This window comes from Notolabrus celidotus, chromosome 2, assembly GCF_009762535.1.
Source record: "Notolabrus celidotus isolate fNotCel1 chromosome 2, fNotCel1.pri, whole genome shotgun sequence".
NCBI classification, from domain to species: Eukaryota; Metazoa; Chordata; class Actinopteri; order Labriformes; family Labridae; genus Notolabrus; species Notolabrus celidotus.
In genome coordinates this window covers 27927214-27944125 of record NC_048273.1, presented here as the reverse complement: position 1 = coordinate 27944125, position 16912 = coordinate 27927214, and the positions used below count along the sequence as shown (strand labels likewise).

At 40.1% G+C, this 16912-nt stretch overlaps 1 protein-coding gene across 9 annotated transcripts in view; it reads right to left on the bottom strand.

The window, feature by feature from the left end:
* Window positions 1-16912, bottom strand: part of dock7 (dedicator of cytokinesis 7) — a 51731-nt gene that overhangs the window by 6123 nt on the left and 28696 nt on the right. The window contains exons 24-44 of one of the 9 annotated variants that reach the window (XM_034706480.1): window positions 16669-16761; window positions 14316-14405; window positions 12779-12874; window positions 12509-12649; window positions 12241-12354; window positions 11097-11264; window positions 10651-10790; window positions 10172-10341; window positions 9571-9749; window positions 9277-9459; window positions 8756-8891; window positions 8337-8433; window positions 6110-6206; window positions 5832-5966; window positions 5568-5720; window positions 4271-4429; window positions 4030-4130; window positions 3722-3914; window positions 3491-3634; window positions 2853-2984; window positions 1424-1438 (exon numbers count right to left, since the gene is read on the bottom strand). In XM_034706480.1, the coding sequence (XP_034562371.1) occupies window positions 1424-1438; window positions 2853-2984; window positions 3491-3634; window positions 3722-3914; window positions 4030-4130; window positions 4271-4429; window positions 5568-5720; window positions 5832-5966; window positions 6110-6206; window positions 8337-8433; window positions 8756-8891; window positions 9277-9459; window positions 9571-9749; window positions 10172-10341; window positions 10651-10790; window positions 11097-11264; window positions 12241-12354; window positions 12509-12649; window positions 12779-12874; window positions 14316-14405; window positions 16669-16761 (2736 nt within the window). Of the gene's footprint in view, window positions 1-291; window positions 2985-3490; window positions 3635-3721; window positions 3915-4029; window positions 4131-4270; window positions 4430-5567; window positions 5721-5831; window positions 5967-6109; window positions 6207-8336; window positions 8434-8755; window positions 8916-9276; window positions 9460-9570; window positions 9750-10171; window positions 10342-10650; window positions 10791-11096; window positions 11265-12240; window positions 12355-12508; window positions 12650-12778; window positions 12875-14315; window positions 14406-16668; window positions 16762-16912 lie in introns of all 9 variants that reach the window. The other 8 variants (XM_034706460.1, XM_034706470.1, XM_034706496.1 and 5 more) reach the window with 8 other exon arrangements.

Genomic DNA, 16912 nt, shown 5'->3' with positions numbered 1-16912 from the left:
TGCCTAATGTGTTTGAAACCATCAGTTGTGTTGTTCAGAGGTAGGGTTAGTACATCATGGATAGCACTATTTGACTACTGTTGTAACCCATATTATGGCAAAACTATATTATTTCATAGTTTTAATGTTTTCAGTATTAATCCACAATGTTGAAAATAATTCAAATAAATAAAAACCATTGAATGAGAAGGTGTGTCCAAACTTTTGACTCGTAGTGTACATCCTGCTGCTCCTGATTGAAACAGAAATGTAAGGATAAATAAGTAAGGCCCTGAAAACTAAGGAACTTACCACAAGACACAATTAAGTAAAGTGGGAAGGAAGGGTCAGCAACCAGGGAAATCAAAAAGGAGAAAACAGAACAAATTTTAATGAGGATTGTGTTCCTCCAGAGAATTTCAAAAACAACACAAACTAACAAACAACAGCAAAATCATATCTCCACTGATAGAGAAGAAAACATAAACTCAGTGCGGGGGATCCAGACCATGCAAAGGCAGACAGTTACGAGGAGAAAAAGAAAGTGAGAAATGAAAGATCCATCACCTCCAGAAGCACAACATGCACTCTGAGTGCATTTCCAAAAACACGGAGTGCTCTGTGTGTGTCATGCAAGAAATCATGAGAACTCAGAGGTTAATACTTTTAACAAAAGAAAAGGATGAATGAGAAACAAAATCAGGGATCGATTTAGTTTGAACTATTAAAAAACAAGAATCATAAGTGATCAAAATCAGAAGGATAAACAAGTAATCCTCAGATTACTGTGAGTTGAACCCTCTTGGGGGAAAAAACTGACTACCTCAGTTAATTTGGTTCCAGCTTGGATCCAATGTAAGTCTACACCACCTTCTGTTTAAAAGGCTCATTCAATGTTATGTAGAAGAATGACCAATAACTAAAGTGAAGAGTCCAACATGTTACCCTTAGGCATAAAAGAAAAGTGCACCGAAATCGAGCCCTGTGGTTGAAGATGAGATGAAGTGTGACAGCAGACAGTGTCAGTCAATGATGGTGTTCTGACCGACACAGCAGCAGACAGACAGGAGATGAAGACGGGGAGGAAGTGCAGGTGATGCATTCTCTGAGACTTTGGTCATTAGTGTCACACACTGCGGCTCCCATGCACAGCCTGCCAACTCGGTCACGTTATAGAAAACAAGCTCCTCTTGCACACGAAGAGGAGGGAGGAGAGAGGGAGACAGTGAGGGGTGTTGCTGCTTGTGCGGCAACGTGACCCCAGCAAAGGGGGGGCAGACAGCGGACATTGTCTGCAGATGTTAATGAATTGGATGTTTGTAACAAAGCCGAGAGAGCATCTGAATGCCCACAGCTAGCAAATCAAAAGATGAGAGTAAATAAAATAAAGGACAAGAGATAAACAAATCGAGCAGGGCCAAGCAGGAACCGTTTAGCCACCTACCTCCCAGCCAGTACTCTGTGACAAAGAGAATACAGGACAAGTGAACAACATCACACAAACAGCCCTCCTACAAAACCACACAGTGTGGCAGTTCACACACAGTGATGTTACAGCAATGAGATGGACTCTTTACCAGGTTACTTGCTGTCCAGCTGGAGAACAGAGCAACTGACCTCTGAATAATTAAAGTAGGCCTAATGTTAATTATTGGACTGTATAGAAGAAGTGCATGGAGCCTCTCATTTCAAATGTAAAGCAATCACTTAAGTGCCTATACTCTGTAGTTTTTATAATGGCCTTCAGGGGGAAACTCCCATCAGTCTAAAAAAATGAATCCCCTTCTCCCTTCATTTATTGCCTCAGTTAATGTTTTCCTGGTGCTATTTTGTGTCTGAATCTTTGGTATCAAATCTTCTACAATACATCATGAGATTTGATGTTTATTCTGCAAATTGTGTTCTTATTTAGAATAACAGCAGCATAGTATGATTTGGGGTGTGGATACCTGTGATTTATAAGCTGCAGCTGCTCAATCAGGGATGAGATGGAGCAATGCGTCTCCATCCTATCGCCTGCATCTGTTCACTTAAGGTTCTAAGAGACTAAAACACCAAACTTGAGACTTCAAAAGAGGAGTTTCCAAAACTATTTGTGATGGTATGATTGCTCCATCCACTTCTTTTATAAAGTCTATGCACTGCGTCGAGACATATGACATAAGAGATGTTTGGTTTTGGAAGAGCAGTTGCTCTGACCACTAGAAAGCTGTAACCCTGCCCACACTGTAACTTGACGTCACACAACTGGCTTTTAAGAAAAACCACAACAGGAGTCTCCTCCTGCATCGCATGCCTCCTCTGTTTCATACTTTACAAATATAATAAAGCATGCAAGGTCTCTGACAAAGTATACATTAACGATAAAACCATGCAGAGCTATGTCAGTGTGAAGGCTATGCAGGATAAACCTCAGTTACCTACGGTGTTACAGTGTTGTTTGTGTCAAGACTAAATAATACAGAGTATTGTGGATGAAGAACCTGACCATAGTTTTGTTCCATTATTTCAGTATAATATTCTGAATAAAGAAGACTAAACCCGTCATGCTGCCCACATTAACAACAGCTATGTTATTATGACTGTGAGGTTTTCAGGTCTTCATACTGAGTGACTGTCTTAGAGCATGCTGTACGGTTACACTTTTGATTAACACAGAACTTTAAAAACAGAGAAAATCGATACTAAAAAAAGTAGTACCAACTACAGAGATGTCAACAATATCAAATATAGGTCACATTGGAATAAAATCATTTTCTCTCTTTTTGCTTTTGTTATTAAATCCAGTCTCAGCAAAGCACCTTTATCTTCTGGGGCCTCAGGAGGAAGAGGAGATTTACATTTTGTGTGCGTATGAGTGTGTTTGTGTTTACCTGATGTACAATTTTGCCAAAGGCTTCCTGTAGTTTACCATGAATGGTGGCTAGCTTCTTTGCGTCCCTGTTGGCTTCATGGATAGGGATCAGTACCTTGTACACTTCATTCACAGCCTCATACATGCCCGCCTAGAAGGGAGATTGAGACAATCAGCGATCCAAAAAATCAATGGTAAAAATAATTACATATTACAGATAAGAGTCTAAATAAGCAGAACTCTGAGTGTAAAGAAAAGTTTCTCATTTCAAATTCCTCGAGACTGTAATGTTGTGGCAGATCACATTTTGACAAACATCTATCTCCTCAGCTCTGGAGGCAGCAACAGCTCATGAGAGATCTGCAAAGAGCAGCACTGAACAATTTGTTTACAACCCTCTGAATCAAAATAAGAAAAGCTAGAAAACCCTGAAAGCTATGAAAGTAATACTTGACTATGGCTCTGCAGTGTAAGCTAGTGCTACATTATTACAGAGATAAACTTTCTCCATCACTTTCACCATAAAAAACACTTCAAAAAATTGTTTTGGGGGTTTTCATAAAAAAGGAGGAGCCTTGCTTGAAAAATCCCCAATTACAGCTGTTGCACACTTTTCAACTTCTACTCATCTCAGTGCCCATCATTCCTTCTCCTCACCATAGAAAAAGAGGCAGCACCTTGCTCCAAGAGTCCCACAAGGCCGATCTCAGTGAAGTACTTCCCTGAGCAAATGCCCTCCTCATCAGGTGACACTACGTCATCAGAGACTGCAGATTCCTCCAGCACATTGGAGGAAATATTCTGTAGCAGGCAAGCACACACATATTAACCCGGGTTTTGGTTGCAGTAAAAGCCAGGAACACTGTATGTGTCTTGTACTCTCTGTACCTGAAAAGTGACACAGCCCACTGGCAGGTACTTGCGGTCCTCCAGCATGCTCAGGTATTCTGCCACCAGAGCCGCACTGTGCACCAGACACTGAGCAGCTTCAGCGTGGTTGTTTCTCTCTGAGTGTTTTCCGGCCATGTTCTGAAGCCACGTCAGCCGCAGGTCTGGGGATGTCTGGTAACCCTTTGCAATCCTGAAGATGGACACAAAAGGTAAAACACACACGCATGACACCAACCAAACGGCAAGATCCTGGTTATCGCAGTGCAGACATACTCATGAAAGCAACTAAAAAGTTAAGTCTCTACCTGTACATGAGATCTATCAGCATCTCAGGGTCTTCCTGGTGCTCCTTCATCTTTACTGTGTCAGACAGGATCATGTGCAGGTTAAACACAAGGTCCTGGACCTAGGAAAACCAAGAGACGGACATTCAGTCAGTGCTTCACAAATCCGTAACATATCAATCCAGGTACATTAGTAGAAACAATATGTTTTCAGTCAGTCAACAGTCTCCTCAGTTTAGCAGTTGAATGGATAAAATAGTACCTGATCAGGGAACGTGGTCTCCCTCAGCTCCAGGTCCTCCTCTGCGTAGGTGAGGATGGTTTTCAGAGAGCGACGCAGAAACTCCTCGTTAAAATTTTGAGACGTTCCCACCAGTGAGGACAAAGACATGGTGACTTGCATCTTCACTCTTGCAAAGTTCTGGAGAAGAAAAGTTGGAAAAAGTTACATTTTGTAAAGATGACAAGCTGTGACGAAGCACTCTAATGTGGTGATGTCTCCTCTAGCTTGGAGGCAAATTTCAAAAAGTATCAGAAAAATCTGCTTGTACCATTAAAAAGTCCCAAAAAAAATCAGTGAAATGGTCAAAAGTGGAAGGTGGTCTACAGTGTTTGACTGCACTTAGACTGGAGATGCTAAGCAAAGAATACAGGAATAAACCACATCAAGAATATAGTTGTGAGTCATCGCACGCAGACTCATCCTAATGAATTGGAAATCTAATAAACCCCCTCCCTTTAGAAGATGGGTACACAAGTTGCTGTCTCTGCTCCAACAAGAGAAAATGAGACATACACTGAGAGGTTTCCCTGACAAATCTAAAGTATGGTCTCCATTTGTTGAATTTGTAAAGGAGTTGACTCTGACGCCTGCTGAGTGATGCCCACTTAGTTGGCCTGTGATGCTTATGCATTTGATCTTTATTTATTTGTTTTTCTTTTTTTCTTTCTCGATATATCTGGGCTTTGTCTTACTTGTTACTTGTCAACAGATGTCAATTTCTATATTTCTCTTAATGTCAGATTATCTCTCCTTTTTTATTTCTTATCTTTTATTATTATTTTTCTTTTTTTAATTACCGTCTGTTGTCTTATCATTTTGTTTATTCTGTTTATTCCTCTTCCTGAATCTCCTTTGTTGCTCTGTATTTAGGGTGTACTCTTGTTCGGGGGGGTGGGTGGTGTTAATGTGGGGTATTGTCTGTACAAGTTCAGTATGTGTGTTTATGTTTATATGTTTTATAAACTCAAAACTTCATAAATAAAGTTTTAAAAAAAAGAAGAATATAGTTGTGAGGTGGTTAGCTAGTAATGAAATGGCTCCTCCTGATAATTGGTTTGATCATCATCGAAGTGCTTTTGTTTTTATATAAACTTTCCAATTTGAAGTTATTCCTCAAGGAATGTGTGGTACAAGCATTGTAGGTTTTCTTTTCAACTCTTATACAATGTAGAACCCCTGAAAGAGTCCCATTAAAGGGAGTTTAATCAATCAATGTTGCAGAACTATAGAAATGTAACATTTTGGTTGTCAACCTTTAGATTCGAGTTGTACTCACATTGCCGATCTCAAAGTTTTGCCTCATGAGGAGGTAGAGGGAGGCACTGGCATGAGCCCTGATGGTGCTTATACTGCTGCTGCAGCTCCTCAACAACCGCAAACACAGGTCAGCACACTGCTCTGTTTCCTCTTCAAACAGCAGTTCAGGAAACTGAACAAAGATTAAAAAAAAAAAAAGTCACAATTCACAAAAAGCAAAACAGTCTGGAGGAGATTTGCAAAGCTGAGCTAAAATCAATCAGTTTGATAAAAGGCCTCTTACCTTGGACACGAGCGCCCTCTGTGTAGCAAAACAATGCTGGAGGTAGAGGGCGCTCTGGTTACAGGCCATGCTGTGGAGCAACACCTTCAGCACCCCACCCAGGATACTCTCCTTGGACTCGGTCACTGACACCGTCTGCAGAGACAGGGATTCATGTGAAGTCATTTCAGGATATGAGATATATTCACCCAGATGACCAAAATATTGTTATCAGTATTATTCAGAAGAGCCACACATGTCGTCATCCTGCATTGGTAAACACATTCTCTTTTTCATACCTGCACAATGATCTCCAGAGTATCCAGAATAATCATGTTGGCCTCTGTCGCAAGGTTTCCGTCGATAAGTGCTTCATGTTCAAGCTCTGCTCTGGTCCTATCATAAAGAAACAAAACAAAGTTAACAAAATGACTATAACTCTCAAAATGTGATGTTGATGATAACCCCTGAACAACGCATTGGCTTTCAGTTGCTAGATGCAAGACACTGGCCAGAAGAAAGGAGAAGATATGCATGTTGTAATGAGCTGAGTAGCACCTCAGTAAATCCCTTGTTTTCATAGGCTTTGATTTAATGTGACAGCATCACAGCAAGTTAGGAAATCAGTTTCACTCGCTATATCTATATTCACACAGAAAGATGTCTCTTTACCTGCCAGGCCCTGATTACAGACTATTAAAATGATCCACAGATTCAACTCATGCTCAAAGTTCACAGCTCAATCTCACCTCACCAGAGAGTTCAGAGATTTGTAGGTAATAAAAAGACTGCTCTTCTTTATTTACTGAGTGGGTGAGTTTCTGAACTACAGGTTCCACACTGATGAAACACTGAACATCTACATGACCTAAAATCTGAACTTTAGCATGTTAAGCTATAACAGGACTGTTTTTTAGTCACAATGCATCAGACCATTACTTTTCTAAAAAATAGAAGAGGAATGAAAAACAATCTATGTGTAAAAAATATATCTAACTCTACTACTGTGCTGCTTTTTAGCTGAAGCAGCAACCAGGGAGACACACAAGTCAGAACCCATAAACAAGAAGCACACTGGTTAAGAAGCAAAACAGACCCACAGCATTCATTACCAACCCTGAGACAGACATGGTTACCCAGACAGAGGGACTGATGGGACTGGGCGAGAGGAACCAGCATGAGGAGGTTTCTTTTGGTGCATTCATGTCATGCATTTGTGAGCTCAAGAAGTCAATATGGAGACTTAATAAATCATAACTTAGCTCTAAGTGGCTTACACAAACGAGGGGGGGGACTAGACTAAATCAAGAATTTGTCAAAGTAAGTTTGACCAGGGGGAAATTGAGTGAACAAGGAAGTTTTTTTTTTGTCCAGATTGATCATCTTAATTGCTCACAAGCACTTGAATACACCATGAATGAGGAGCTAAGGCAGCAGGGAAATTTAAATGAACACAGCAAATGTGGACCATACAATACCTGACTGATCTGTGACTCCTACATACACAAACAGCAACATGAGAAAACAAATGAAAATTAACAGAAAAGAATGAAGATGAACAGAAAAAAAAGGCTGTAGCTGAGTTTACAATGAACTGAAGTAATACAAATTCAAATCAAAAAACGCTTAGTGTTGTTGTATGTTTCGTCATCATTTAACAAAATTGACATGGGATACAAAAATGTAGCTTTTTTTAAGGAGTACGTGCAACACAGACGTGGTAGAGGCAGAGTCTGTGCTGGCTTAGTGTGACTGGATCATTTCATCAGATATACCATTATCATTAGATTAGAGGATCATATTTATACTTTTATGATGTCATGATTATAAACTGTATAAAAGAAGTGAATGAAGCCTCTTTGGTTCAAAAGCTAAAACCTGCATTCTATTAATGACCAGCAGGGGGAGACTCCCCAGGTTGCAAAAATGAACCATGTTTCAATAAAACCAGATGAGAAATGACAATAGCTCTCAGGAGACTTATTTAACATTTTGCTAATGAGTTTATTCTCTTAATCTTTTCCATTTGAGTCTTCTTCCATATAGTAGGATGATCATTTGTACATAATGATGCTCCCATTTACAGTTCAAGAGACCAAAGAGAAGGTGATGCTGTAGGGTGAGGAGAAACATTGACGTGCATCTTCCTTGCTTTTTTTTTTTTTTAATATTGTCATTTTTGGTACAACCCTCCACGCAAATAAATTAATTTAATTTAATAGAATACCAAAAAATGCTACATCCACTTCTTTTAAACGGTTTATGTCTAGAATGCATGACTTCCTATGGATGACATATGATCTGTATATATATATATATATAAAGATGGGAAAGAACCAAACATGATGATGATGAGTGAAATAGGGATAGGCTTTTCACATTTTGATGGTTAATGTTGAATAATCTGTGTGTTCCTTCATAAAACACAGCTTGGTGAATAATAAGTTTCAGGTGTCTTAAGAGCATTTTTTTTTCCGATATAACAAATATCATGAATTGGAAAGTAAATGTTAAAAAAGTGCGTACTTGTCCATCTTTTCACTGTTTTGCCTCCAGTGGGTCATGTCCTTCCTCCATCGCAGGTTCTCCTGACTGCCAAAAGCGCTGCCAGATGGACTCCGCTCTGAATGATGGAGAAAGGATTATTTACTTTTTCATTTGTGGTGAAAGGTAGTGTGTACACAGTGAAACGTGACATGACTTTGGCTGACTGGCTGAAGCTTGATCTGCATCATCGTCAAAAGGTACAGCTGTTTGTGTGCGATGTATTTATGCATGTGTGCATCATGAAAAGCTGGGGATTTCACTGTGTGTTTGTTTGCCACACAAACAATGTTTAGTTTGTATTATTTGGAGTTTTCAGCCTTCCTTTACATTTGTTCACAGTTGCTATTTCAGGTAATATCACATTGTGAGAGTTAATGTGCCAAACCACGTTCCCCTACCTAGCTGTCCACGGCTGCGTCGCACCATTTCCTGTCTGGCCCCGATGCTGCCCAGTATGGCCTCCTCCAGCTTGGCCTTCATGTCTTTGGACTTCTTAAAGGTCAGGCTGTTCATTCGCTCGAACGCTTTCTTCCCCTGCATGGTGAACACAACATGGGCCTTGTATCCATGAGGCAGAGGATGAGCGGATGATGGAGAAAATAGCCAGGAAGTTATTTGCAGCACAGCAATCAGCAAGGAAAGCAGGTTAGTAGCTCAAAGGCAAATGTGCAAGGTCAGATAAGTAAACAAATTGCACAGCAGAGAGGGCTTTGAATACACACAGAGAGAAAGAGAGGGGTTTAGTGTGGAAAGAAGCAAGGTGTCTGCTTTTTTTAATCACTATATTCAGCAATTAAAACAAAGACTGCAGAGAAGCATGCATTTTTACAAAAGAGGAGAGTGCATAACTTGTCAACTCTTAGTGTGCCAATAAAAAGAACAAGCTGATCAGTCTGTCTCTTCTGTAAGCTGATTTTACCTTATACTCAAAGCAGGACACACAGAGGTAGAGGAGATCCAGCAGGCGGTTGAGCTGTGACACAGACAGATCTGTGAACCACTTCTGTAACACCAGCTCGTCTGCGTTCTTCAGCACCCACAGCAGACAGATGAGCAGACTGCGACTCGACTCCGCTGAGAAGCTTCCATGCTGACGACTCGCCTTGAGAGATGAATCAACAGGAAATAATCACAGAGAAGAAGAAGAAGAAACAGCCTTATGTTGTAGGGCTGATCTATTGTCAAAAGTTTATTTTGACAATCAGGGACTCACCTGCGAGTTGAGCAAGAAGCTGCTTGGTCGGGACATCGGGGAAGAAGTGGAGGTGCCTGCGATGGCCATTGCAACAGTCTGACTTATCAAGCTGTTACCGTCACCCTCTGCCTCCTCTCCACCGCTGCCCATCGCTGTCCCCTGTGGACCACCTGGCCGACCCCACTGGTTATGGGACTCTAGTGATACAAAAAAAAAGAGAAGTTAAAAATTAAATGATTAAGTTTGATGAAAGACAAATAGTCATGAGAAAATGTGAAGTTAAGTTCTCATTGTTAAGTAGTGACGCAAGAAATTTGCAGTAATCAAGACTTTATAGAATGAGCTTGAGGGAAAGTAACATGATTAACAGAACCTAGAGATCAATTTGTACATTACGTTCAGGTGCACAAATCTTTGAGGGTTAAATTATAACTTAATGAGCACTAGAGAACATGCTAACTCAATGTTACTGCTGCCACTACTGTTTGGATGGCTCTGCTTATTCACCATGTGATGTCTCAAACAACTTGTTATCGTACCACAAGAAAGCAACTGGTTCCAGCTCTGATTTGTGGCTTAATGACACATGCCCTATTCACAACAGCCTGATAAGATTTACCTGTGAAGTCATGGAGCTGTGGTAGTGTTTCCATTACGATGCCAATGAGTGGAAGGTAAAGCATGGCCACTCGGGCCTTGACCTCAGGATCAGCGTAGCGTGGGTCCGAGTCATGGCTGGACAGGAGGTTGTGAACAACACTCACAACTTTCTTATGTAGGCCAAACATCCTGCAGAGAAATAGAGAGAGAGAGAAAAATAGAAGGGATCAAAATGATACTCTATTTCTCTTGTTACAAGAGTGAAAGGTGTGGAAATATCCATTACTAACTTACATGCCTGTGCATACTTTTCTCTGAGGAACAGAGGCTTTAACATAATAATATGGCTTCCTTTCTCTACAGCATGTGTAAGTTAAAACATATAGGACACGGAGTCTTGTCATTGTCATCCCTAAACACTTCAAACTTGACCACATTATTTCCTGAAACAGACTTGAGCTCTTTCTTTGTAAGTGATCTTTAAGTGTGCATACTAACCCCTCATTATCTGGGTCCAGAGTCACAGAGAGTTCAGATAGAACCAGCCCAGCTAGAAAGTGTTGCTCTCTGAAGGGGACCGACAGCTCAAACATGTTGGCTATCTTTTGGTCCTGGACATGTGTTGAGAACCCGGAGCTCTGAAGAGAGAACACAAAAAATACAGACCATCAATATTTAACTGTATCACATTTGTTGTAAATGAGGCAAATATCTATTTTATTTTCTTAGTATTTTTAGTATCTTTATGTGAAATTGTGATTAGAACTTGTGATCTAACAATACAAATATTTTGATTACATTTTCTCAAAATGTCTACTCGAAAGAATTGTTCAAAATGTGAGACAGTATTGTAGAAACAGTGATCAGTCATGCTATGGCTGTGTAATCAGTGTATTTAGTGCAGTGAAGGGGTGTTAATTTCTCCACACCACTTTTTGTCTGACCTGTGAAGTTGCTGAAGACACTGATGGGGAAGGTGAGGCAGGCGGGGTGAGTAGACTGCAGGGCAGGTTGAGGGTGACGTAGTGTTCATGGCTGCAAACAATTCTCAAGAAATCGAGCCTCAGAGACTCCAGGGTTGGGTTCTGCAGAGCATAGATCTTTGTGGACACCTGGGAAGAGGAAACGGTAAAGATGAATGAATACGTTTAGAGAAAATACTTGAAGGGTGTCAGTATGTGCTGTCAAAAACACATATATATTGAATTAGTCATACATTTGTTCTTGAGTGCTGTGTTGAAACAGGAAACTCATCATTTATATATCTTAAGTTAAAAACAAGACGCAACATGAAAGGTATGTTCCAGGGAATCAGCATTTTGACAGATAGGACAATATCTGGCTGCAGTTTGCAAGTAAGGGGAAGTATATTTGTTAGAGGAGTCTAATAAATGAATTAGAATTTCTCTAAATCTCAACCTAGAGACAGCTGAAAGTCAGTTCAAGTCACTTTAACCCTGTAGGCTCCAAATCATATCAGAAGATATCTCAAGGGGCCTTACATAAGAGCGGGTATAGAGTGTACTCGTTTTTTCATAACACACAAAAACCACACAGTTTCACCACAAGCAAGTGCTTGAGGACTTGTAAATTAGGGTGAAACATCTGTCTGCTCTTCCTTTATCCTTCTAAAATCTTTTCTTTTTTTTCATGTAGAAGTATACAGAATTTAAAATAATGAGAAAACAAATAAAAGACATGGAAGGAACGTATAGAAGCAAATAATTACCAAAATTAAGAGGAAAAAGCAAATTTGAAAATTAAGTTGCATTAACAGAAATGCTTATTCATTTTCCAAATATGGGTGCATTATGTGACTCATAACTAAAGTTAATACTCAATAATCCTATTTGAATTTTAATCTTCAACAATGCTAATTATTTTACACAATTAAAATGAAAAATGTAATTAAAAAAATGCCCCGCTAAATTATTATCATAATTCAAATTAAAGAGAAAATTTGGAAATTCAAATACATTCAAAGAAATGCTTTTTAGTTTTCAGAATGAAAACGCATTTTTTTTACCCAAAAATAAAATGAAAAGCAATCCTTCCTAGGCATGTAGCTTAGCATAACGAAGTGTTTACCTGTTTCCAGTACGCTCTGATCAGGGTGAAGACAAAACCTCGGTCCATCACTGAGAGCAAGTCGTTGAGGAAGAAGGCCAAACTAGTGTTTAGTCTTTCCACCAACTCGAGGTCCTGATTGGGTGAGAAATGCACAACTTCAAAAAGATGAAACTAGACAGCACTGATGGTCTCAAGTCCAAAAATGTTATTTATTCTCTGTAATTTACTTTGTATGCACTAACTCTCTACACACCTTGAACCACATAACATTTAACGAGTAACTTACCTTCTGGAAGCGAGACACAATGTCACCAGCGATGGTGCTGACCAAGGCTGTGATGTCATCCATGAAGCGCTCTGGGAAACGGTTCTTCCTGGGGGAGTCTAAGCGCTCAGTGAAGTAAAGGTGGTGGATTATGCTCTTGACCTGTTGTTGAGATGGTGGGATTGAACACAAATATTACTTCACTGTGAATACGGGTTAGAACGAAGGACAAACAGATTCTAGAGGAATTAGCTTTCTTTACATTAAAAACTAAACAACACAGTGTCTTACCATGAGTTCAAAGAAAAACCAGGCTTGTTGTAGAGCACCCTCCCTGACGCTTCCACTGCTCACCACCCACTGGAGGGCCAGCTCCTCGTGGAAGAGCTAAACAGATCAGGAGGGTAGAAAAATAGAGACGAAGAGTGGGAAGCAAGGTGGGAAAAAGTGGGAGAGGCAACAAGGCCAGACAGACAGAATGTGAGGCACCAGAAAAAGTAACACTTTCCATCTTGAAGTTTGAAACTTTGCTGAGTTTACATGCTGTGAACGGACCGCTTAGTATACACAGTATTAACTGGATATCAAAGCGTTTTAACTCAATTACAGATGAGACATAATAAACAAGTTATTAACAATCATTAGCAATTCTAACACTCTATGAGATTACAAAATACAGTTCAGGGGAGCTCTGAAGCCCAAACACTGAATATATATATATATATAGATATATATATGTTTTTTAAAGTGAAGTTTAACTGAAAAAATGTTTCTTAAACAAATTACATTAAGAACTACCAAATCAAAACACATGTTAATACAGAAAAAGTGAAAAATCATAATATATTTTATGATTTACAGCAGTATGCGGCAACATTTGTTTTTGTTAAACTCTTAAAATGCACCATTATCATCATGCAAATGATAAGACTTCATTATGCAACTGCATGATAATGGTAAAAGCAGTTAAGGTAAGAAGTAAATTATTTTCTGAGAAGATTAGGAGAAAACGTCTTTAAAGTAATATGCATCATCACTTATCAAAAGCATTTATTTGAGTCTGTGTTTTAATGCAAAACCAACATCAAACACTGTCTAGCTGACTCTCATCATGAGTCTGGCAAGTCTCCCTTAATTGTGCTGGTGTATGGTAAAGATCAGGAAGGGGGCCCCCACTCTCTGCTCCCCACATTTCCTGTCTCTTCAGCTTTCCTATCAATAAAGGTGAAAATGCCCCAAAAATATGACTTTAAAAAGATCAGGAAGGGGCATAAACTAAGTGTGACTGGTACATAAATCGAGCGCTACACAAAGAAGGGACACATTGTGTTAACTTCTGCATGATTTGATGTGTCTTTGGAAGAAACATTAATACTACCTCTTTCAAGTTGATGGTGTAATGAACTGATCTGTATTGTAGTTGAGGGCTCCCGGACCAGAGGGCAATCTATTTTACCACCTGTTAACATTCCTGGCACAGCATCTCTTGTAAGGTCAAAGTAAGCTAGCTAGAACGAAAACTGTGTTGCACCGTACTAAAGAATAAAAAAATTAAAAAGAGGAGAAAACACATGGACTCAGTGCATGAGGGAAAAGTGCAAAATAAAAGGAGACTTCCCAGACTACTAACAACATTCATTAAACATCTAAAGATCAGTGACAGTCAGGAAAACAAGCAGATCAAAGACATTCAGCATTCAACAAGACTCCACAACCACCAAATACGACATCAACCAATCAAGAGGCACACATCCACAGACAAGACAGGTGAGGAGGCGTGTACACAGGTGGGTGGGGTTGGCTCCTCCCCCAGTGCAAGTGGCTCTACCTTTTTTGTGGGCAACCGTCCTGTTAAAGTTTGCAAGAAACTGGCGCTCTCAGTGTGCGAAGACATGCGATTGCCACAGCGCTCCATGGCCTATGGGTGGAATGAATGGAACGGTGACAACAAGGTTAGTGGAGGAGCAAGGGATTGCACCTTTTTCCACAGCACTCAGGGAAAATGTGTCTGCTGGGTCTCACACATACATGCACACTACGACACTTTTTGTGATCTGTTGCACACATGAAGACAAAAAAACGATTAGACACAGGACAGGGAGACAACACAGATAAATGCTGTACCCAAAATGTAAAACAGTCATCAGTGGTTCCATTGCTTTTAAAGAGGGATGAAAAATCGCTGAATGACTGGAAGATCAAGTAACGACATTGGCTGTTTTCAAAATGGCCTGCTACATACTACCTATGAATGTATTAGGCAGTAGGTACTGCCTAATACATACTGCGTTTGAATTTAGTATGTAGTATGACTGTTCTGTTTGATCTGTTTTGCAGTATGCTGCACCAGACGTCACTGGATTTCCGGTTTCAGAAAGCGGAAGTAAACAACGGCCAAGCCAAGCAGCAACCTCCAGTCTAAAAAAAAATGCATATGTGTTAAAAACTGCAGTTCATCGAGGATCCGCTTGAGGCTGGCTCCGGAAGTACCGGAAACCACATACACACTAATTCAAAAAAGACGTTCTTCACAGCAGAAATAAACATGTTTACAGCCTGGTACAAAAGACGAGTGTAGTCCGGATAGCTCATTTCTGGATCGGCACACACTGTACCAGGGATGAATTTTTTCCTAACGCAGTAATTTTAAAGATATTGAGATGACGAGTCTTCCAATGAGAGGCACAGCTGACTTGATTGACAGACAGGAACACTAAAGCTGTTGGCTAGGAGGCTCAAAGCCCGCCTTTTTAAGTCAATATGGCTCCGGCCGACAATTGGGCTCAAAATAGCAATTCAGAAACTGATGGGTGACGTCACGGATACTACGTCCATTATTTATACAGTCTATGGGTCAAAGGCACACTGTGAAATTTTTCGGAATAAGTATGACATCCGGGTACTGATTGCATACTGCAGATTTTGCTCTTATTCACATACTACATACTGAATTTTGGCCAAATCAGTACGCACTGCTAGTATAGTAGGCGGTTTCGAAAACAGCCATTCTTTCAGTTTCTTTTCTTTCATTAGTTAATGTAAAATAACATAAGAGAAGAACAACCTTAGAAGTCAAGGTAATATCACTGATAGACATACTGTACCATCATAATGTTCCATGTCATGATTATCAGTTGTTAATCAATGTTAGCACTGTTAATTCAATGTTTGATGTTTACAAAAAGCAGAATTGGTTTCTTGATATTAACAATGACAGACGTACAAATAAAAACAAACATATTCTTTTGTCATGAGAACAAACAAAAGGACAAAATGTTACATAAAGACTGAAAGAAGAGGTGACAGACATATGCACACTCACTCTCACAGTTACACCATGCTCCAGTAACAAAGTGATCTCTATGTAGGGTTAGTAGAGAGTCATGCAGGGATACTAGCTGAGAATGGAGTTGAATATGAGGTTTAATGCAGAGTGAAGAGCGAAGGAAGAAAGGATTTATGAAATACACATGAATACATGAAGAAGTTTTCTATCACTACTCTTTTTCTCTTATACTTCAGCGATCCTTACAGTGTGCCTCGGTTTTGGGTTTACAGACCACTCGTAAACCAGAACAACAGGCAGAATGGCAAAAATAAGGAGGGGAGACCAGCTTTGTTAAACCGCTGCCATAAAGGAAAAGAAAAGAGGTACTGAAATAATTGGGTCGAGGCTATGTGTGGATTCATGCAAGTAGTGAGAAAAAGGGAGGTGTTAGATGTGAAAAGTGAAAAGAAATGACACTGGAGAGATAAGCATGAGAGACTGAGGGTCATGGAGGTGGCTGTGACTCCCATGAAAGGGATCATGGGAGTATTTGATTTTGAGATAACCAGAATACTGTAATATTTTGAAGTTTTGGACTTTCATGTCTTTAGGTTACATACAGGAATTGTTGTAGTTTTGGTACATTTAACACAAAGTGACTACATAAGCCTGGAAGTAGCTTTAAAATCAGTTTAATCTATAAATGGAAAATATGATCATGACATCAGGACAAAGACAATATTAATAAAGAGAATATGCAATGCCCAAACTCTCATCCTTCTTTCAGTAAATAACCTCTCTCAAAGTGCCAACAAAAACCAAAACTCCAAATATCCCAGTATCCTTCAGGGTGAAAAGGGTGAGCTGTTTTTGCAGTGAGGCAAGGTGAAGGACGGGGCATTCATAAAACCACCTGCATGGTTTCTGGAGCGGACCCAGGGCTGGATCCCCAGGGGGCACTCTTACAGCCCATGGTGTGCACCCACGAGTTGGAGCGGTCTAAGCCCTAGGCGTGCCAAGGTCAAAGGACACAAGGCAGGCAGGAAGCAAGGGAGTGAGCGAGCAGCACGGGGGAAGGAGGAGGGAAGGAATAATGACAGGTTAAAGAGGTTCAGTGGTCAGGGCTGCTGGAAGATGCCAAAGGACCAAAAATAAAG